This window comes from Trachemys scripta, chromosome 1 (assembly GCF_013100865.1).
Source record: "Trachemys scripta elegans isolate TJP31775 chromosome 1, CAS_Tse_1.0, whole genome shotgun sequence".
Classification (NCBI taxonomy): domain Eukaryota; kingdom Metazoa; phylum Chordata; order Testudines; family Emydidae; genus Trachemys; species Trachemys scripta.
Genome location: NC_048298.1, coordinates 119,626,314 through 119,650,399, shown reverse-complemented (window position 1 = coordinate 119,650,399; position 24,086 = coordinate 119,626,314). Strand labels below are relative to the sequence as shown.

General features: G+C 39.6%; 1 protein-coding gene across 2 annotated transcripts in view; it reads left to right on the top strand.

The window, feature by feature from the left end:
* Window positions 1–24,086, top strand: part of ARFGAP3 (ADP ribosylation factor GTPase activating protein 3) — a 75,783-nt gene that overhangs the window by 22,778 nt on the left and 28,919 nt on the right. Inside the window, exons 4-10 of one of the 2 annotated variants that reach the window (XM_034783297.1) lie at window positions 1,886–2,017; window positions 4,216–4,299; window positions 9,049–9,136; window positions 14,667–14,726; window positions 14,963–15,007; window positions 17,907–17,953; window positions 19,510–19,655. In XM_034783297.1, coding sequence (XP_034639188.1) covers window positions 1,886–2,017; window positions 4,216–4,299; window positions 9,049–9,136; window positions 14,667–14,726; window positions 14,963–15,007; window positions 17,907–17,953; window positions 19,510–19,655 — 602 coding nt within the window. The remainder of the gene's footprint in view (window positions 1–1,885; window positions 2,018–4,215; window positions 4,300–9,048; window positions 9,137–14,666; window positions 14,727–14,962; window positions 15,008–17,906; window positions 17,954–19,509; window positions 19,656–24,086) is intronic. The other variant, XM_034783307.1, reaches the window with a different exon arrangement.

The following is a 24,086-nucleotide window of genomic DNA, read 5'->3' as shown; positions in this document are numbered from 1 at the left end:
ACCAGGAATGATATCACTCTACTGAGGCTAACACAGAAAGATATAGACCGAATGTTGCTTGAATGTGATCAAAATCCAGGACCATTTGCTGCCATGCTTTGTGCTGCAATGATTTCAGACTACTTGCTACTGGCTTGGCGTGGTAAAGTGTTCTACTGTGGAGGATGAAATAAGGTAGCCCTCCCCAGAAACCTTCTGCAAAGGCTTTCAGAGTACCTCCAGGAGAGCTTCATGGAGATGTCCCTGGAGGATTCCCGCTCCATCCGCAGACACGTTAACAGACTTTTCCAGTAGCTGTACTGGCTGCGAATGCATCCCAAGTGTTCAGGGCAAATTGCTTTTAAACCCTCTACTGTAGTTACAAATGTGCACTCACCAGAGGTGCCTTCTCCACCTTCAGGGTTGGGGATCCCGCCTTGGGAGGGTATTGGCTCCAAGGTGATGAAAAGGTCCTGGCTACCAGGGAGAAGATTCACCACTTGCCTGCTGCGCATTCTCCTCCTCCACAAAATCCTCTTCCGTTGTTGCGTGAGACTCCCCCCTTGCAGGTGTCCACGGACAGTGGTGGGGTAGTGGTAGAGTCCCCCCCAGAATGCCATGCAGCTGATCATAGAAGCGGCATTATATGGGGCTCTGACCCAGAGTGACCATTTGCCTCCTTTGTCTTTTGGTAGGCTTGCCTGAGCTCCTTGACACACAAGGCACTGCTGTGTGTCCTTGTTGTAGCCTCTGTCCATCATGCTCTGTGCAATTTTGGCATATATATTAGCATTTCTTCTTTTTGATCGGAGTTCTGCCTGCACAGATTCTTCTCCCCATACAGCAATCAAAGTCAGTGTCTCCTGTTTGCTCCATGCTGGAGCTTGTTTGCGATTCTGGGGGGCTGCATGGTCACCTGTGCTGCTGAGCTCACCACGCTGACCAAACAGGAAATGAAATTCAAAAGTTCCTGGGGCTTTTCCTGTGTACATGGCTAGTGCATCGGAGTTGAAAATGCTGTCCAGAGCGATCACGTTGGAACACTCTGGGATAGCTCCCGGAGGCAAATAATGTTGATTTGCATCTGCACTACCCCAAATTCGACCCAGCAAGGTCGATTTTAGTGCTACTCCCCTCACCGGGGAGGAGTACAGAAGTCGATTTTAAGAGCCCTTTAGGTTGATGGAACGGGATTGCTTTTGTATTCATTATAAAATCGACCTAATGTGGCTAAATTCGACCTAACCTGTAGTGTAGACCAGGGCTAAATGAAGAATGACCCACAGATGGCATCGTCAAAGGTGTAATCTCTGCTAAAAGCTCTCCACAGAGAGGCATAGAGAAAGTGGTTACTTCAGTTACAATCTCTGATCATTTGGGTTGTTTTGTTTAATATTTTCTTTTCCATTTTTTAATAATAAAATAGCCATGGTTAATAACTGTGATTATTTTGCTTGGTTTTTAATCGTGGTGTCCTGTAGGGATTCTTTTATAAATCTTGTGTCTAAAATGGAGTCACATCCCCATAGATAATCTCATGAATAGACTGTATCAATAATTCCATGTTTTGATTTTTGGTTTTCCATGATTTGGCAGTAAAAGAAACAAGTAATGAGAGCTGGCCTATAATTTCTTGTTTCTTTGGACTAAATATTTTTGTATGTAGTGATGATGTAGCCATGTTGGTTCCAAGATATTAGAGAATCAAAGAGGTTGAGGTAGTATCTTTTATTGGACCAACTTCTATTGTCTCTACCAACAGAAGCTGGTCCAATAAAATATATAAATGTTAGTAATTTTTAAAATAAAATTATTTGGCATCTAACCATTTAAAATTGTCGTGTTCTACCATACAAATGTTTAATTCTGTTTCTCATAATATGCATGTTTTTGTTTATTTTTATAGTCTGCATTTTTCCATCAACATGGGTGCACAACAAATGACACCAATGCCAAGTACAATAGTCGTGGTGCGCAACTTTACAGGGAAAAGATTAAATATCTTGCAACACAAGCAACAAGGAAGCATGGTACTGATGTAAGTAATGCATTAGATCATTCATTTTAATATAAAATAATTGATTTCCTGGCTCCAAAGTAATTTTAGATTTCTAAACAGTAGCCAAAATGTAATGTAGAGTGGTGTTCGTCTGTTTTTGTAGCTAAGTAAATACAAATTGCAGTGAATCTGTGGGACTAGGAGATGAAGTAGTGAAACTAATCTTGTTAGTTGGGGAGGGAGGGAAATGCTAAGAAAGTCAAGTGTGAGCTAATATTGTTACACAGTTTTGGATTAATCAGATGAGTACTACTGTGTTAATAGTTATGAATGCTAGAACCTTACAGAGTTCATTAAAAAGATGTAATTTTTATTGTTTTTAATGACAATTATTGTAGTTATGGATTAACATATTTATGAATTTATGTAACTTTAATGCAAAAAGTGTCAGTATTTTTTTTGTAAAGTGTATGTATTTTGCTTCTTCTGGAGTTGATCCCCTATCAGTTAATAGAGCAGGTGAAAATAGTACAAAAAGGGATGGGCAGCAAAGATTATGAAATGCATACCTTAAAAAATACTTTTGGGGTTTGGTAATGATATGGGGACTTTCTTTCTCTGGGTCACTGGCTCAAATCCTACTCAAGCTAGTATAGAAGTAAAGTTACTACCAACTTATTATTCTGTGACCTTTATGGAATAGACTGCTAGTATGTTAGTTTTCTAGTCCACAAAATTCGAACTACCATGAGAAGTGACTTTCTTATCAGTTGTCTCAGGGTGCAGGCAAAGGATTAAAGTCCTGACTTGCAAGGTCCTGCAACGTGCTGAAAGCCTTCAGCCTTCTTTCAAAATCAATGGGGAGTTAAATATCAGTACCGTGCCAATTGAGCCCTTAAATGTGATGGAAACTTTGTTGCCCTCTTATTCTTGGGAGTGAGTGGGAGGATTCCTTCAAAGTAGAGCTAAGCCATGTTGAGAAAGTTTGGAAGGCTTTTTCCAGTTGTCGTCTAACAGTCTTGTGTTTTGATTGTTATACTCTGATGCAGAATAGGAATATTAGGGGGAAAAACATAGATAGCTGTGAGATATTTGGGGAAAAAAATGGTTTTATCTTATCGGATCAAGTTCCAGGGTGGTTAACGGTTCAAACAACATTTGCCCACAAAGTTCACAGTGAGGCATTTTTCCTAGGAAGAATTCAGCAGTCTGGAGGGAAACTGCTTTCAGAGTGGGAAAAGAAAGATTCATTTAAAAATCAAATGGGCTTAAAAAACAACAACAACCACCTCCCTCCCCATGTATTTATCTGGGAAAATAAGCAGGTAGCTAGCCTGAAAAGTTATTTTTTAAACATTACCTTATGCTTTCCTGTAATCATCTTAGATTGCTACTTAAGGTACTTGGTGGCTTTTTTTAATTGCATATAGCATAGATACACCTGCACCATGATAAATATTTTTTTGAGATTCTGAATTTTTTAAGGAAAACAATGTATCTTTGAACTTTTGAACAATTCAGTTTAAAATTGTACATATAATTATGGCATATATAATAGGTATGTGATGTAAGGAATGTTGAATATGAATCAAATTTTTGAAACTCTAAAACCTATTTTTATTATTCAAAGTATGTTTGTTAATCACAATCAAATGCTACATTTTCATTACATTATAATGAGCACTTCAGGTTTTGAAAGCACTACATCAGGGATCGGCAACCTTTGGCACGTGGGCCAGGCCGGTTTGTTTACCTGCCGCGTCCGCAGGTTCGGCTGATCACGGCTCCCACTGGCCGCAGTTCACTACTCCAGGCCAATGGGGGCTGTGGGAAGCGGTGTCCAGCACATCCCTCGTACCACGTCGCTTCCCCTGGCGGGCCACGTGCCAAAGATTGCTGATCCCTGTACTACATCAACACTTAAAAGACCATTTTTTCAATTCTTGTTTTTATTAAAAAGGTTCAGAACACTGCTGCTTCAGGTAACGGGTGGGAAAAGAGAACCAGCCTTGGACAGTTAGAGTGGGACAGCAGACAATGTGGAAAATGAAATGTGTTGCCTTTGGGATAAAAGGCTGTGTCATGAATCTGGCATTGTCCGTATGATCAATTTAAGTCTTAGTATTTAAAAAAAACTTTCATTTTTGTCCTATATATTTGGAAGAATTTTTAAATATATTTGTGTAATCTCAGATGGAAGTTGAAGCTTTGATCATAAGATGTTTTTTTTTTTCTAGTTGTGGATTGATGGCTGTGGAATTCCGCCTGTGTCACCCCAGCAAAAAGAGGAGGATTTTTTTGCATCACATGCTTCTCTGAAGGTATAGAATATGCTGTACATAATTCTTACATTAGTCTTTTCAAGTGCTCATTGTCTCAGTGTTGTTAAATGTATACTTTGTGATAGATAGACACTAATCTCTGAAACACAACTTTTTTATAGGAAGGATGCTAGTCTGACAACAGTTGGGTTGAAGCTACTTCCCTATTTATTTTGTGCTCTATAGATGCTGTACTTTTAGTCACAGTAAATTTGTCAGATGAGATCAAAACATTATAACTAATTAAATCTACCATAAATGTATAGTAAATCAATACAGTATAATAGCTCCTAGCAAAAATTTGTAAGTGGAAATTTCTCTGAAAAAATAGAATCTCCAGAATACTTATTTGATCTTTATAAGAGCTAAAGTATTGTACTTCATGCTGTCACTATTCTTTTAATTTTAGTTCACCTTTTCAGCTGAAACTTAGTCTGCCTCACTTCCTCTGTGCCCGATGCACCTTTCTATAATTTCACATGGAAGTGATAGAGGCAACATTCAGTTCAGTTGTTAGAGCTTCAGTAGCCTGGGGAGTATGGTAACAGAAAAATTCAGTATCGGGGTAGCCGTATTAGTCTGTACAGAAACAACAAAGAGTCCGGTGGCACCTTAAAGACTAACAGATTTATTTGGGCATAAGCTTTCATGGGTAAAAAACCTCACTTCTTCAGATGCATCTTATGCCCAAATAAATCTGTTAGAAAAATCCAGATGCCTGGATTAGAAAGCAGTTTTAGCAGCTATGATCTTAAATTTGTAGTAGCTTGATATTATTACAAGCAATGTCAAGTATTGCCATAATAGAATGCCCAAAGAGACAAAGAACCTTTCACAAGGTTCAAGCATATTTCTCAATGTGGAGAGAATGACGATAAGAGAAACACAGCAATGGTCAGTTTCAGTTTTCCCCAGAAAAATTAGCAGTGACTGGATGACTACCATAGTAAATATCAGTGTAAATGAGGTAGGATCTGAGGCTAAAACAGGAAAAAAACAACTTAAGAATAACTTAAACAAGTTAGATGTGTTCATGTCGGCAGGGCCTAATGAAATACATCCTAGAATACTTAAGGAACTGGCTGAGGAGAACTCTGAGCCATTGATGGTTATCTTTGAGAACTTGTAGAAGATCTGAGAGATCCCAGAAGACCGGAAAGGGGCAAATATAGTACCTAGCTATAAAAAGGATAATAAGGACAAACCAGGAAATTATAGACATCAGCTTGACTTCTGTATGGAAAGATAATGGAGCAAATAATGAGTTTGTAAGCACCTAGAAGAAAATAAGATAAGTAACAGTCAACATGGATTTGTCAGAACAAATCATGTCAGACCAACCTAATATCATTCTTTGACAGGGTAACAAACCTTGTGAGTAGGTAAGAGGAAGCAATGGGTGTGATATCTTAACTTTAGCAAGGTTTTTGATATTGTCTTACATGACCTTCTCATAAACAAATTATAGAAATATAGCCTAGATAAACCTTCTATAAGGTGGCTGGAAAAGCGTATTCAGAGAGCAGTTATCAAGGTTCACAGTCAAGCTGGAAGGTCATATTGAGAGGGTTCCCGCAGGGATCTATCCTGGGTTCGGTTCTATTCAATATCTTCAAAAATGATTTGGATAATGGCATAGAGCTTACACTTATAAAGTTTGCAGAGGATACCAAGCTGGGAGGGGTTGCAAGCATTTTGGAGGACAGGATTAGAATTCTAAATGATCTTGACAAACTGGAGAAATGATCTGAAACAAATAGGATTAAATTCAATAAGGACAAATGCAAAGTACTATACGTAGGAAGGAATAATTAATTGCACAAATACAAAATGGGAAATGACTGGCTAGGAAAGGCAGAAATGACCTGGAGGTTATAGTGGATCACAAACTAAGTATGAGTCAACAATGTAATACTATTGCAAAAAAAGCAAACATCATTCTGGGATGTATTAGTAGAAGTGTTGTAAGCAAGACCCGAGAAGTAATTCTTTCACTCTACTCAGCTCTGATAAGGCCTCAGCTGGAGTGTTGCTCCAGCTCTGGGCACCACACTTTGGGAAAGATGTGGACAAATTTTGGAGTAGGTCCAGAGGAGAGCAACAAGAATGATTAAAGGTCTAGACAACATGACATACGAGGAAAGATTGAAAACAGTTTGGTTTGTCTGGAGAAGAGAAGACTGAGTGTGGGGATGTGGTAGCAGTCTTCAAATACATAGAAGTTGGTTATTAAGAGGAGGGTGATAAGTTCTCCTTATCCACTGAGGACAAGACAAGAAGTAATGGGCTTAACTTGCAGCAAAGGAAATTTAGGTTAGACATTAGGAAACAATTCCTAACTGTAAGGGCACTGGAACAAATTACTTAGTGAGGTTGTGAAATCTCCGTCATTGGAGGTTTTTAAAAATAGATAAATGCAGGGGAATGGACTAGATGACCTGTCAAGGTCTCTTCCAGTCCTCTATTTCTATGATTCTGTACTGACAGACTAGCCCTTGATATGCAAAATGCCCATTCCTCGTCAGTTTACTAACATTGGTATTAAGTTGTTATAGTATAATAGCGTGCACAGTGCTTTATAGGCAAATAAAAAGTTACCTTCAAGTGCTTACTAGCTAAATTACTTAAACAATGACAATGAAAATGACGAGATTAGAGTGGGTATAATTTTTTGGGGAGTTTAAGGAAAGGGAGATGTCAGCAGTTAGGCACGGAGCCCTACCCATTACTGTCACGGAGGTCGTGGATTCTGTGACCACCGTGACTTCTGCAGGTGCCAGTGTGGCTGACCCAAGGGTTGCCCAAGCAGCTGGCTCCGGGACCAGCTGCTCAGGTGACCTCTGGGGACAGCCACACCAGCCGCTACTCCGACGGCCCCAGCAGCGGTCCCCGGGCAGCCGGCTGGAGCAGCTGTGGCTCTGGGCAGTGGTTCCTGGGTGGCTGGCCGGAGCAGCCCATGGCCCCGGGCAGTAATTTTTTGTTTATTGACCGTGACGTGTCCACAACTTTTACTAAAAATATCCGTGACTAAATAGTAACCTTAGTAATGGGGCAGTACCGCTCTTAGAGTGCATTTTCAATGGAAAACAATTCTTTTACATTTTTCCTCAATTTTCACTTTAAATTATTTTTTAAATTAATTCTTATTGTTTTTAAGGCAGGATTCAAATCCATCTGGCTGTATGATTTTGTGGTTCCCTGTCAGCATTAGCATCTGAGTGTCTCACAAACATTAATACATTTATCCTTGTAATATCTCTGTGAGGTAGGGAAGTATATCCTCATTTTATAGATGGAGAACTAGGGCACAGAGTTTAAGTTGCTTTCCCAACATCACCCAGATATTCTGTGGCAAAGCCAAGAATTGAACCTAGCTATCCTGAATTCCGATTCAGTATCTTAGTGACAAGACAATCTTTCCTGGGACTGCAAAATAAGTTGAAGACTTCTAATCATAAAAGTTATCATGGAAGATGGTGAAAACAAGAGTGGGAGAAAGGGGCTAATGATTACTTGGGCAGAACCAAAGAAGAGAGCAAGAAATGAAAATGGTGAAGTAGAGTTGTAGATGGGAGTAGAGTTGTACAGATCCTTGAAGCTTAGGACCAGAACCTGGAACTTGACGTGGAAGTCAGTAAAATAATTTAAATAGTGAAGGGACATGGTCTGAACAGGAGAAAAAGATGATTTTCACAGCAAGTTTTTGGATGGCCTGTAAAGGAGGGACTCCAGAGAGGAGCAAGTTGGCAGTAGTCCTTGCAAGAGATAATCAGGGCATTACAATGATTTTGACAATAGGGTTGTAGGAAAGCATTAATTTGAGTTGTAAAGGAAGAACAAGCAGGAGTTGGTGACAGATGTGTTGTGGGGAGAGCGCATAATAAATTATGCCAAAGTTGCAAGCCTGGCTGGTGGGCAGGATAGTGAAATTTTCTATCAAGAAGGAGAAGAGAAGGTTTGCCAGGAAAAGATGAGATGGCAGCTCAATGTCCAAAATGAAACATTAAGAGTTTGAGATGCAAGACTACAGAAAAGGGAAGAGTTTGGGGGTAGAGCAGTAAATAAACTGTCCAGCTTTTCTGTAGCATATCATCTTGGTCAAAATGGAATAACCAGTGTAGAATAACTACAGAAATACTGTAAAATATAATAAAACAATTACACCTCTATCTCGATATAATGCTGTCCTTGGGAGCCAAAAAATCTTACCGCGTTATAGGTGAAACCGCGTTATATCAAACTTGCTTTGATCCGCCGGAGTGCACAGCCCCGCCCCCCGGAGCACTGCTTTACCGCATTATATCAGAATTCATGTTATATCGGGTAGCATTATATCTGGGTAGAGATGTATACCCTAATCTTTAAGTGCTGAGGACCCCCCACAAGCCCTTTGAAATAAATGGGAGATTGCAGATGCTCAGTACCTTATGGAAAAATCAGGCCATTAGTATGTATCTTGTTAGAAGCAGCTGTTTTTGGTAAATTTAATTATTCTCTTATGTGGTTTGCGTATTATGGTTGTACCTATTTAACAAGAAAAAGGTCATTACTAATTGAGGGCGATTTTTAAAACAAAAACTGTAGCTATGATATGAGAAATCAAATCCAAGTTACCCCAAAATGTGTCATACTGAAAATGCTAAGATCAGTCACTGTCTTACTTAGTCAATGCAGATACTATTCGTGTTTTACTTAATACATTTTATTTTCTGTACATTTTTATTTAGTAACTTCCTTTTCTTGTTGCAGGTGAGTAGCACAGAATGGGCATCATCAGAACCGGAGACAGTTTTTCAAAAGGAAGGTTCTTCAGAAATCATTCCAGAAGCTAATGAAGGTATGGTTCATCCTCCCTCCATTAACAATAAACTAAGTTCACCTCTGTGTTGATTTTAGTTTTTAATGCTACTTATTATAACAATAACAGTTATGCACCATGTAATTGTGTTTTGCTGGCAATAATTTAAGAAGCCTTTGCGTAGGTAGTGAACATTGTGTAGAGGGGTCATGCCGTGCTGTACAGGACTGCATGTGTTGTTAGAGACACTTAAATTTAATTTGAAACCCTTTGGGCCAGATTTTACTCTTTGAATGATCCATTAGACTTGGTCACATTGGGAATTACTGAAAACATAATGCAAGTCTTACACCAGAAAGTCATTTTAATAATGTATTTAAATTTTTAAAGATATTTTACTATTAGTTAGCAGTTCATAGGTTACTAATAGATTAAAATTTGGTGTTGCTAGGTTACTTGAGGGCTTTTTCTCATAAATCAAGTAGCAGCTTAATTGTCTAAGATTTTATTTTATTTCACATTTGTTAAGTGAAATATATGGATAAGAATGTTAATAGTAACATTGATTTTTTTTTTCCATTATAGTTTTGTATGTGAACTCATGAAAACTATTCTGCTTATGTAAATAAAAAGTATATTGATTTTTTTTCTGTAACACTACAAATCTGAATTATGTATTCTTTTTTAAGAATGCAGACAATGACCTGTAACTCAACCAGAGACTTAAGCCCTATTTATATTGAGAGTTAAATCTTGTTAGCAGAACTGGCTTTAAATAAGACTTAGAAGTGGCTCAGGCTAACTCAGTTTGTCTGGTCTATGTGAACCAGCCATTACCCTTAGTAGGAAAACAAAAAATGTATGTCTACACTACGGGATTATTCCGATTTTACATAAACCGTTTTTTGGCAACAGATTGTATGAAGTCGAATGTATGCAGCCACACTAAGCACATTAATTCGGCGGTGTGCGTCCATGTACCAGGGCTAGTGTTGATTTCTGGAGCGTTGCACTGTGGGTAGCTATCCTATAGCTATCCCATAGTTCCCGCAGTCTCCTCCGCCCATTGGTATTCTGGGTTGAGATCCCAATGCCTGATGGGGCCAAAAACATTGTCGCGAGTGGTTCTGGGTACATCCTCCCCCTCCCGCCAGGAAAGCAACAGCAGACAACCGTTTTGCGCCTTTTTCCTGGGTGAACAGTGCAGACGCCATACCGCGGCAAGCATGGAGCCCGCTCAGCTCAAGACAGCAGTCATGAACATTGTAAACACCTCGCACGTTATCGTGCAGTTTATGCTGAACCAGAACCTGCAAAACCAGGTGACGAGGAGTAGGCTATGGCAGCGCAGCGACGAGAGTGATGAGGACATGGAATTCTATTAAACCGCGGGCCCCGGGGCTTTGGAGATCATGCTATTAATGGGGCAGGTTCATGCCGTGGAACACCGATAATGGGGCCCGGGAAACGAGCACAGGCTGGTGGGACCGCATAGTGTTGCAGGTGTGGGACGATTCCCAGTGGCTGCGAAACTTTCGCATGCATAAGGGCACTTTCTTGGAACTTTGTGACTTGCTTTCCCCTGCCCTGAAGCGCCAGAATACCAAGATGAGAGCAGCCCTCGCAGTTGAGAAGCGAGTGGTGATAGCCCTGTGGAAGCTTGCAACACCAGACAGCTACCGGTCAGTCGGGAATCAATTTGGAGTGGGCAAATCTACTGTGGGGGCTGCTGTGATGCAAGTAGCCAAAGCAATCACCGAGCTGCTGCTACCAAAGGTAGTGACTCTGGGAAATGTGCAGGTCATAGTGGATGCCTTTGCTGCAATGGGATTCCCTAATTGTGGTGGGGTGATAGATGGAACCCATATCCCTATCTTGGCACCGGAGCACCAGGGTACCCAGTATGTAAACCGCAAGGGGTACTTTTCAATGGTGCTGCAAGCACTGGTGGATCACAAGGGACGTTTCACCAACATCAACATGGGCTGGCCAGGAAGGGTTCATGACGCTCGCATCTTCAGGAACACTACTCTGTTTAAACGGCTGCAGCAAGGGACTTACTTCCCGGACCAGAAAATAACAGTTGGGGATGTTGAACTGCCTATAGTTATCCTTGGGGACCCAGCCTACCCCTTAATGCCATGGCTCATGAAGCCATACTCAGGAAGCTTGGACAGTAGTCAGGACGTGTTCAACTACAGGCTGAGCAAGTGCAGAATGGTGGTAGAATGTGCATTTGGACCTTTAAAAGGTCGCTAGCGCACTTTACTGACTCGCTCAGACCTCAGCCAAACCAATATTCCCATTGTTACTGCTGCTTGCTGTGTGCTCCACAATCTCTGAGAGAGTAAGGGGGAGACCTTTTATGGCGGGGTGGGAGGCTGAGGCAAATCGCCTGGCCGCTGATTACGTGCAGCCAGACACCAGGGCGATTAGAAGAGCACACCAGGAAGTGCTGTGCATCAGAGAAGCTTTGAAAAACAGTTTCATGACTGGCCAGGCTACCGTGTGAAAGTTCTGTTTGTTTCTCCTTGATGAAAATCCACCCCCTTGATAGACTCATCCTCTGTAAGCAACCCACCCTCCCACTTCGATCCCAGCTTGCTTTCAAAGGAAATAAAGTCACTATCGTTTAAAAATAATTTATTCTTTATTAATTGATTATAAAAAGAGGGAGAGAACTGACAAGGTAGCCTGGGTGGGGTTTGGGAGGAGGATAGAAGGGAAGGAAAAGACCACTAAAAAAGTTCAATGTAATGACAGTCTTTTGGTTGGGCTGTCTACTCAGGTGGAGTGGGAGGGTGCACGGAGCCTCCTCCCCTCCTCCCCCCACGTTCTTACACGTCTGGGTGAGGAGGATATGGAACATGGTGAGGGGGGGAGGGAGGTTATACAGCGGCTGCAGCAGCACTCTGTGATCCTGCTGCCGTTCCTGAAGTTCCACCAGATGACGGAGCATGTCCATTTGATCACGCAGCAGCCCCAGTGTTGCAGCCTGCCACCTCTCATCTCGAGCGTCCCTCATGGCCTCACGTTCACTGGCATCTTTCCTGTACTTTGATACCGGGTCCTTCCACTCATTCAGATGAGCTCTTTCATTGCGGTGGATTCCATGATTTCCGAGAACATTTAGTCTCGCATCCTCTTTTTTTCGCTGCCTTATCTGAGATAGCCTTCGGGACGGAGGAGAGAGGCTTGAAAAATTTGCAGCTGCAGGAGGGAGGGAAAAAAGGGAGAAAAGTATTTAAAAAGATACATTTTACAGAACAATGCTTATACTCTTTCACAGTGAACAACACTAGTCACATTACATAGCATATGTGATTTCGGTACAAGGTCGCATTTTGCATCTTGATATTGAGTGCCTGCGACTTTGGTGTTTGAGAGCACAGACGCAGGTCCGGGCAACAGAATTCGGCTTGCATGCGGCCATGGTAAGCCATTGTCTTTCGGCTTCTGCAGCTTTCCTACAAGCAACGCCCTCCTTTCCCACATACTAAGCAAAGCCCGTTGAGCGCTGCAGTTTTCCTGTTAACGTGCAGCAGCAGAAACCAAACTTACCCTCCCCCCCCTCCAATTCTCTGGGATGATCGCTTTATCCCTCCCCCTACCGAGTGGCTAACTGCAGGGAAGGATTTCTTTTCAGCCACAGGCAAACAGCCCAGTAGCAACGGCCACCTCTGTCCCCTTAATTAAATTTCCGTATTTCAACCAGGTTACCATGAACGATATCACACTCCTGAGGATAACACAGCGAGATAAAGAACGGATGTTGCTTGAATGCCAGCAAACACCGGGACAATACGCTGCCAGGCTTTGTCATGCAGTGATACCAGATTACTTGCTACTAGCATGGCATGGTCAAGTGTCCTACCATGGAGGACGGAATAAGGCTGCACTGCCAAGAAACCTTGTGGAAAGCTCCAGGAGAGCTTCATGGGGATGTCCCTGGAGGATTTCTGCTGCATCCCCAAACACGTTAACAGACTTTTCCAGTAGCTGCACTGGCCGCGAATGCATCCCAAGTCCTCAGGGCAAATTAATCATTAAAAAACGCTTGCTTTTAAACCATGTTTTATATTTACAAAGGTACACTTACCGGAGGTTCCTTCCATGGCCTCATTGTCTGGGGGTTGGGAGGGTGCTTCAGTCAGGCTGAGAAAAAGATCCTGGCTGTTGGGGAGAACGGAGTGCTGTGTGCTCTCCGCAAGCTCGTCATCATCCTCCTCCCATCTGCAGAATCCTCAGGCATGGCTGAGATTACCCCCGCCTCGGAATCCACCGTCAGAGGTGGGGTAGTGGTGGCGCCCCCTCCCACTCCCCAGAACTGCATGCAGCTCAGCGTAGAAGCGGCATGTCTGTGACTCTGACCCGGAGCAACTGTTTGCCTCCTTTGTTTTTTGATAGGCTTGTCTGAGCTCTTTACCTTTCATGCGGCACTGTAGTGAGTCCCTATTGTGGCCTCTCTCATCATGCCCTTGGAGATTTTTTCAAACGTTTTGGCATTTCGTCTTTTGGAACGTAGTTCTGCTTGCACGGAATCCTCTCCCCATATAGCAATCAGATCCAGTACCTCCCGTACAGGCCATGCTGGTGCTCTTTTTCGATTCTCGGACTGCATGGTTACCTGTGGTGATGAGCTCTGCATGGTCACCTGTGCTCTGCACGCTGGGCAAACAGGAAATGTAATTCAAAAGTTCGCGGGGCTTTTCCTTCTACCTGGCCAGTGCATCCGAGTTCAGATTGCTGTCCAGAGGGGTCACAATGGTGCACTCTGGGATGGCTCCCGGAGGCCAATACCGTCAAATTGCAGCCACACTAACCCTAATCCGAAATGGCAATACCTCGTCGGGGAGGAGTACAGATATCGATATTAAGAGCCCTTTATATCGAAGTAAAGGGCTTCGTTTTGTGGACGGGTGCAGGGTTAATTCGGTTTAACGCTGCTAAATTCGAGATAAACTCCTAGTGTAGACCAGGCCCAAGAGCTGTAAACAGGGTAGGGATTAGTATGCCATGTCCTGCTGGCAAGGAAAAGATGTTAACTTGAGCCAGTTTTAAATAGGTTTTTAAAACCAATTCTGTTCAGATGTATTTTTTTCCCCCTTGTATCATTCTGTTTTTCCCATATTTGGTTACATCCTTGTAAATAACACACACAAGTCAAAATTTTCAACCTCTGGTTCCTGGAATTTGCTAATTTTTACTTCTGTATCTTCCAAACATATTTCAAGCTTCTATTTTCAGGTTTTGTAGCCCAAGACAGACACTGACATTTTGAGCAGTTACAATAGAAATTATCTGAATATCACTAAAATGCCCCTTCTATCTGCTGTTTTGAGAGTCATTGGTAATGTTACTATAGGAGACATGTAATTTTAACTGTGTATCAAGCACTATATGTCTCTGTGCAAATACAGAAAATTACAGGTAAATGAAGAGAGAACGAGGTTTAAGATTGTGGGCAGGGAAGTTACCTTAAAAAAAAAATCTTTTCTGAATACATGAGCTGTTCAAAACATCCTACTAAACATACTTCTGTTGTTCTCAATATTTTTTACATTTTTAGGTGAACCAGACCATGGACCAAGTGTTGATTGCCTTAGTGTCTCACCAAAAGCTGCATTAGGTAATGGCCCTAAACAGATAGATGAACAATATATTTTACTCGAGTATACGTTGTTAAAGAAAATGTTGGGTTGGGAAGAAATGTGCAAGTCTTATTTTAATATTTATACACATGGGCTAACTGAAACAGATTAACTTGTAATATAATATGTTAATACAGGTGTTTCTGTTAAACAATGTATGACACTTAAAAAGTGATTTTTACTCAGTGCTCTTTGTTTTTATTTCTCATTTTAGCCGAGTTGCTGAATTTAAATGCTGCAGGCATCGCACCTAACAAAGGTGATCATTAATGTTTTAGAGCTCCTGTTGGGCTGCTTCAGGTTCCACACTTAAGCGCACAGGTGGAATAGAGCATTGTACTGAATTCATGGCCTGCTATTTACATTAAGCAAACACGTGTTTCACTAATAGGCTTGTCTATCTATCTGTCTGTCTTAAACATAATTTTGCTCTCTTTCCAGCAATAATTTTTAGTTTAAAACCATTTTCTAATTTATTGCAGAAAAATTAATAATACACATTTTTAGCATGTAAAGTTCATAATTTAAGCAACACTGCAGAGCTGTATATTACAGCATAAATTAAGTAGTTGTAGGGTAACTACCTGAGGTAAACGTAAGAAATTAAGTTTTCCACAAATGAAAGAAAATATTCCCAGAAATATATTATAGTCTTTATGATAATTTTAGTAACTTATTATAAAAATGATGGTATTCATATAGGGGGAAAGTGTCTGTCCCTTCATGCTGACTGAAAATGGCATTCTGATGTCAAGAGTAGAGCAATTATTATTATATAAAAAAATTTAAAACTAGCTTTACATGCCACTTCACAAATATAAAGACATAGTCTCTGTACCAAGGAATTTAAAAGCTAAATAAGTCAGTAATAACAGAAAAGTTACTAGTTGAAATGGACCATCTTGAAATGGAAAGTTGCTTTCAGTACATATTTACAGAAAACGTGTATTGCAATGGAAAGTTGTAGTACAAGAGCAAGTAACTCAAACAAATTCCCGCCCAAATCATTCCTCCTAAGTTTATCCATGGAGAGGACTCTCCATACACAGGTCTTTGTCATTCCCCCTCACCCCCCCGACTCCCCTCTTTCTCTCTCTCTCTCTCAAAATCTCTCTGCATTTCTGGGGTGCATGTGGGGAGAAAATGTACGCTGAGAGGGCTGGGGAAGAATGGGACCCAACCAGAGGCATACATATTGTCTGGCCTCATGTAGCTTAGGCAAAAAAGATAATACAGACCAGGCTACCAGGGAGAGAGAGAAGAGGATGCTGGAGGCTTGAGCTAGTGCAGAGGCACTAGGTTTTGTGTGGTTGGACTGGCTCTTGTGGACACTGAGTCTGCCATGTTTGGAGAAGCTGTTCTTGTGACTTATCCCCCCAGCAGAAACAATACGCTCTCCTCCCCCTGGAAGGGATGATCCAGGCTAGTATTTTTAAAGTTGGGTTTGTTTATGAATTGGAAATTAGTCTAGAGTATAGGAAAGTCAGATTCATCCTCCCATCCAAATATATCTGAGTGTCCTCATTATTGAGAGGTGCAGATTTTGCTGCAGATTTTTACACACAGAAAAATACTAGGCAAAAATAACTTTATTAAATGAATCTTCACAGCATTATTTGGAGCTGGAGATATATATGTAGCTAATAAAACATTGAAACAGCAACTTTGTAATAAAACATGGCACACCTTCCAAAAGTAAAATCTCTTTGGGTACATATAACTGGAGCTAGAGATACAATTTCCAGCTCGGCTAGACATACCTGCATTAGTTCTGATTGAACTAGTGCACTAAAAATAGGAGCATAGCCATGGTTGCATGAGCAGCAGGACAGGCTAGCTGGTCTAAGCACATACCTAGAGTTTCAGATATCTACAGAAGCTGCAAATTACATCTCCAGCTCCAATGCCCTTATAGTAAATGAAAGTTATTATGAAGGTACTATTATTATACTGAGATTTGAAGTCTTGGCTCAAAGTGTGAGTTTCAGTTCGTACTTACAAATTATTTGTTAGTACTTAATTAAGTTTAAGGAAGAATAGTATGCCTTAGGGTACATGTTTTGCATATTTCAAGGAATATGTGCCACAGAAATAAACTGAATGCTTTCACAGTTATATTGAACATTGCAAGACCACCTGTTGCCTGTAATTCTCTGTCATGTAAGATGGCTTCCAACTAATTTAGAGCTTAAACTAATTTCACAGTATATACAGACATTCATTGGACGTTATGGATTATTATAGTGAGAATAATTTTAAAATTCCTATTATGAAAGTTATATGCTTTGGCTTAATGTGTCAGTCACTGTGAAAGATTACAAAATTTTCTTCACTGTTTTATTAAAGTCATATTAACAAAAATCTCTATATTAGGGATTTTGATAGACATTATGCAAAATAACTTCACTTCATTTCCACACCTCAAAATTTAGTGTTAAACACTACGGTTGAAATTTTCAAACTTTAGGTGCCTAAAGTTAGATTCCTAAATCGATATTTATGCACTTAAATAAAAACAGTTAAATTAGCACTCTAAAAAAGTAAGTGTTTAAATATAGATTATAAATCACCTAATTTTCAGAAAGGTTGAGCATCCACAAAATCCAATGATGTCCACAGGAGTTGTATATGTTTATCCACTGTTAGAGACAAGGTACTGAACTAAGTGAATCCGGGGGGGATAGCTCAGTGGTTTGAGCATTGGTCTGCTAAACCCAGGGTTGTGAGTTCAGTCTTTGAGGGGGCCACTTAAGGATCTGGGGCAAAATCAGTACTTGGTCCTGCTAGTGAAGGCAGGGGGCTGGATTCAATGACCTTTCAAGGTCCCTTCCAGTTCTAGGAGTTAGGATATCTCCATTTTCAGTCTGATCCAGTTTGACAAATCCTTTGCTTCTATTTAGGATTCTGATTTTAGGCACCCAGAAAATTTAGCCATAAATTGTAAACACTAACAAACAGGAAAACAAGATACATCAAACATTAAAGTATAGTAATACAGCTAATTTCTAAATTTCTTCATGTAGAAACTGCAGTATTCTAAAGCAGCAGAATGAACTGCAAACTTATAATCCAAGACTTAAATTGTGGAAATATGCATCTGCAAGTATTGATAAATGTAAAGTTATATATGCCAAAGTAATGATTGTTAATCTTTGCAGAGGGCACCTCCATTATGAAAAAGAAGCCAAATCAAGCTAAAAAGGGGGTAAGTCTGTAATTAATATATATTTTGCCTCATATCATTTTGTAGAATTTAAAAAGTATTTAAACTGCAATATAGAATTTTTTTTATCTAAATGTTTCATGCAATGACTGTTAAGAACATGAGAATGGCCATACTGGGTCAGACCAAAGGTCCATCAAGCCCAGTATCCTGTCCTCTGACAGTGTCCAATGGCAGGTGCCCCAAAGGGAATGAACAGACAGGTTATCATCAAGTGATCCATGCCCTGTCACCCAATCCCAGCTTCTGGCAAACAGAGGCTAGGGACACCATTCCTGCTCATCCTGGCTAATAGCCATCTATCCTGAGATATCCTGACTGTGTTGTATCAGCAACAATTTGCATCACTAAAACAAATTAGAAAATCTGAATTATGACAAAATATCCAACAACCTTATAAACAAAATGGTCTTCTAAACTCTTGTTCGGCTGCATTTGTTTAAATGTTTATTAGTAGTAGTATTGTGAGGTGGAGTACTTTATCATCTGTAAGTCATTTTCTGATTTCATATGATAATACTGAGCACTTATTGAATCTGGATATATATATGCAATTAACTGAATTCAGTAGACATTTCGTATACGTACCAGAGAGCAGAATTTACTTTGTGTATGTATTTTATCATGTTCACGGATTCAATTACATTTCATATTTGCCCCCAATTCTGCAAATCACTGTATGCAAGTGCACTGCCACTGAAGCCAGTGGAGCTGTGCTTTGGCTCAAAGTACATTCTGCATTAAGTGAATTAGAGGAGCAGGGCCTAAGACTTTTTATGACAGTATTTTTATGTTAAAAATAGCACTACCTTCTCCGTTGCGCGCACACACACACACCCTCCAATAAAATAAAAAGCCTTCTGTCCTGTGTACTTTGAGATTTTTTTTTAATGGCTACAGGGGGGGAGGGATAGCTCAGTGGTTTGAGCATTGGCCTGCTAAACCCAGGGCTGTGAGTTCAGTTCTTGAGGGGGCCATTTATGGATCTGGGGCAAAAAAATTGGTCCTGCTAGTGAAGGCAGGGGACTGGACTTGATGACCTTTCAAGGTCCCTTCCAGTTCTATGAGATAGATATATCTCCATATATTATTATTTTTATTAGATAAATTTAATGCAGAAACTAACATTAATGAAATGTTAAGGTTGAGAAATTAAGCATATATAGAGATATGAAATTGCAGTTAGGCTCCTATCCCAATAGCAGTTGAGGCTCCTTTATATTTTATAGTACTCAGTACAGAATTTATCAGAATAGAAACAAGGTCTGACAAACTGCAGGAGGTTCATCAGGCTGTAATTGCTGTTTGGGAGACTAAAGAAGTTCCTGAATATCAAAGGCCTTCTAATGGAGGCCGAGAGCGGCATTTAGGAACGTATTGCTATATGGTCTTCTCCACTCTGAATTTTTATTACTGATACCAGATTCTGTGGAATCAGGTACAGTGCTTGATTCTTCTTTCAAAAAAATACTAAACCATAGGACAGTTAATATAGTTACCTATAGAGATAAAGCATTTCTTTTCTTTTTAAAATAAAGCTTGGTGCCAAAAAAGGTGGCTTGGGAGCCCAGAAAGTGAGCAGCAAGAGTTTTAATGAGATTGAAAAGCAAGCACAAGCTGTAGATAAAATGAAGGAACAGGAAGATCTACATGTCAGTAAGAGAACTGAGAGGGAAGAACCATTGTAAGTATGAATTACTTATAGAAGATAAAACACAACAGTAATTTTCTTAGATTTATCTACTAACATTTAGAATAATGCCAAGTACTATTTGGTGTAAATAAAGCTTCAATTGATGTTTGTATTTTACTGCAATAATATAGCTTATATGGGTTGAAAAGTAACTTACAGAAAGCTGTGTTTAAAAAATAATACCCACAACAACAAGATTCTTCATAAAGATAAGAAACTTTTTTGGCAATAGTGAAGAAATAGAATGAAACACCATTTCCTATTTCATCTTCTGTTAAAAGCAAGGAATAGTTTGAGTACTGTTACCTGTACAAATCCATGATCAAGTACGTCAGGGACATCCTATATCTTTATCAGAACCTTCTAAAATGCTTTTGCCTGTGGGTTGCCTCATGTGTATTCAAAAGGTAATGATCATTCAGACCCAAAGCTATGTAAGGAGCTATGTACCCATTCTGTCCCTTGTTTTTTTCCAGTAACTGGAACATCTAGTTGAAACCTCTGTAGCTTCTTCCTGCAGATTTCAGATGGCTATATGTTTTTCTTTCATTGTTTGTAGTGTTATGGTCGTTCTCAACGGAGTTAATATATTTAGCAGTTGACTTTTGTAAATTTGTACTGTTGCAAAATTAAATCCTTCTTTTCCTGGAGCCAAGGGTGCCCTCCTTTAAAAACCCATTGGGAGTTCCTCAGGTTGTTTGTAGCCTACGGGGGTCATCCAGAGTTCAAATTACCACTTACATCGGGCTTGTCTTTGCTGCAGTGTAGCTCAAGATATATCTCAAATGTTATTCCTAACCCAATTCCCATCCACACACACAATCTCTAGCTCAAGTTAAGTGGTGCTTTAAACTCAGGCTTGCTGACCCATCAGGGTATGTTTACACTGCAGCTAGAAACAGTGTGGATAGATAGACTGAAACTACTGGAGCTTGAGTTATACTGAAAATAGCAGTATAAATGTTATGGCTTGGGCTCTCAAGTCCATTTGACTCCTCGAGTCTGAGCTCGAGAGGGTAGCCCAAGTTGCTGCTGTAGCTGTGATGTCAACAGTGCTATTTTTAGTGTGCTAGCTCAGACACCACTAGCATAGGTCTACCCTGGCTGGGAGGCTTACTACTGGCTGCAATGTAAACATACCCTCAGAGGGTATTGGTTGTGAAGCTCATATAATGCTGAGGCTTGAGCTAGTAATGCATTGGGGATGCAGTTACAGGCTACAAGCTTGAGTTAGCACAACTTGTTAGATGCCAATCCAATCACTCTGTGTAGTTCAAGTATTATGCCACAGTGTGGCAGCTCTGACTTGAACTATGTTAGCTTGAGTGTAATAACTTGAGCTGACTGTTTTAGTGAAGACAGACACACAGTGTTATCACTTTGTTTCCAACTTATCATGATCTTGCACTGGATCTTCGCTCTCAAGGGGTTTAGGGCACATTCTACTAGCTTTAAGGCAACTACCATATTTTGTCTCAGAAACATCCCTTTAATAGATAATAGAGCTGCTACCTGGAGCTCTATCCATAACTAAGAAGCATTAACCTCTATATATGTCTTCTAGTTTTGTTACGAATTTGGAAGACTCATTATATTTTTATTTAGTTATGTCCTCGTCAGGGCCAGTATTACTGCTTGCCAATCTCCAAGTGTGGCTCTTTGAAGACAGTACTTAATGAAGGAAAACAGGCTACCCATCTGTGAATGAGGTTCTTTGCATGATTGCCTTCACAGATCTGTAGGACCCATGCTGTGTTTCTACTTCTGTGGAGTCTAGGTAATGGAAGGATTGGAGGGACAGGGCTGAGGCTTTGGGCCTAAGAGCTTGAAACAGTGAGGAAGCATACATGTGACCCTCATGGCCAGAACTCTCTAGAAACTTCTGGCAAAAAATGTGGGGTGCACATGCATGCCCCAAATATGTGGATCTCTGGCAATCTTGTCTCACTCCAGTTATAGGCAAGTCTCCTGTTTTTTCCCTTAAAAATGCTTACTCTTTGATTTGTAACCTCTAGATGGCAGTGCATACAAAATTTAGAGAAGCATGAATATACTTTAACTTACACTGGGCTCCAAACAATATCTCTGCTGGGTTTAATTAAAAAAAATTGGAAACATTCAATAGGACTTTATAAAATAGCTAGAATGTGAATGTTGCTTTCAATTCACAAAAGTTTTGATGAAAAACCTGTACTCTTTTCTAAATGAAGTGCAACATTTAAAACCCTGTATACAAGATTTCTAGGGTTTTAATCTTTTCTCTCCTTCTGCTGTTTTTGTGATGTGTCCTCTGCAATAGAGTGGATAAGTGGACTTATTCAGAACCATCAACATGCTATTTATTTTAACCAGAAGCAGATCTGAAGGTTTGATATTGCTAAAATATCCTTGATAAACTGTGGTCTTCAGCTCAGTCCTTAAAATCTTGGTTAGTTGGTTGGTCTTTTAAAAATTAAAGTCTAGTAGAAGTTTCAAATTGAACTTGGCACGACCAGTTTCAGTTGCCCTATAATAGAGCCTGCTGTAAATGGGGGAATTAATAAGAACTTAATATACTTGCCCAAAAGATATGCCCTGGTTTGAAGACACGTATTTTTCTTATTTTCTTGATTTCATTAATGCTTTCACAGAGGTGTAACAGTAAGTCTATTTTATTTATAATTGTAAAAGTCAAAATGCATGTTTTTAGAAGTGAAAGTTTTCTCAGCATATAAAAACATGCACGGCTTCAGAATGGATAATTCCAAGAAAAATCTCCTTTCAGTTATGTTTACTTCTAATGCAGTTTTTTTATTTCTATTGCTATATATCCATTTGCCTAACTATCATAACTGCTTTAATTTCCATTGACTGTTATTTATACACCTTTTTTATGTCTTCCATTGTAGAACACTTTATTCAGTGAATTGTAGACTTAAAGGAGTACATGAAGGCTTAAGAACCTTGCTTTCCTTTATAGACCACCTTCATTTTAGTGATTTTTGGCCTATTTTTTTCAGATTTATTTTGTGCATATTGACTTTTCTGGGATATGTATGTCCATATACAGTTTTAAAGAGTTAAATTTAAATGTTAAAATGTTAAGGTAAGGTTGACTCTTTAATTTTAGCTAATGTGCTTGTAGAGAGAAAGTGACAGTAATCAAATGTTTAAGATTATATTTTCTCTCTGAGAGAGGTATGTAAATATCTCACTGTTAAAACTAGTAGGATTTATATATTCATTGAGAAAATATACTTCATAGCCTTAAGATTTCATACTGTAATTTTCTTGTCACAATCATATTTTAAATGTAGTTTGACAGTTTCACTCTTTACTATTTGAAGAAATATATCCATCTTTGTAAGATTATAAATCATATAAAGACCAGACCTTTTCCCTCTTGTGTTTTTGGGTGATCTAGTATAACTGCAGATTCATGAATATGTACATTTATGCCTTAAAAATGTACATGGTAACGAGTTAATTATTACTGTAGCTAGCCACATTGCCACAGGAATACCATTTCCCAGATGTACCTTAATAATTTTTAAGGGGGACACTAATATGTTTTAAAAGTATTTTTGAATATGCATTTATTTTAAGTACACCTTTGCTACAAGATTTTAAATGTTACCTTCGTGGCTGAGGCAAGATATTGCATACTTCTGCATTTTGTCACTCTTTAACAGCACTGTATCGCTTTAGGGAATGTCCTAATCAACAAATTATGGTTTATTTAAATCAGCAGTAAGGGGTTAAATTGGATACATAACATGGAGTATTGTAATGGCTTGTTAGTGTTCTTCTGTATCAGACTGGCTGGTATGCATTTATAGTGAAATCCTTTTGAAACTGAAAACACTTAATGTGCATGTACAGTATCTAACCCTCAGACTGAAATATCTGATTAAAACTTTGTACTTCATTTCCATTCTAAGATCTTCTGTGGAGGGTTTGTCTTAGCTGGTTTTCATTATAAACTTCTAAGCATTGGGATTTATAACAAAGGCTGATCATGTTCTTAACTGTGGATGGTATAACAGTACTTGCTCTCCTGCTACTTCTTTGATATAATCCAAAAATATTGAGGCAGCATGATTATATGTAGAAATGAGAGAGCCAGAAGGCAGAACCAAGCAAAAGGATCAGCATTTTGAAGATGGCTTTTAAATACATAGTGGAGAGACAGTACTCTTTTAAAAATTCTGTGTATGTGCCAATTACCAGGCAGTCATGTCAGAATACATCATCACAAAAGTGACACTAGATAGTTGAGGAGATGTATTATATTCTGAGTCCTGAATTGAATTTAGTTGGACTAAAATTCCATCAGCCACTTTGCGTATGAAAAATTTATATTTTTCACCCATAATACCCAGATTTTCAAAAGGATGGCTGTCTGTCTGTGTGGGTGAAGTTTACACTGGTGTTTTACACGTG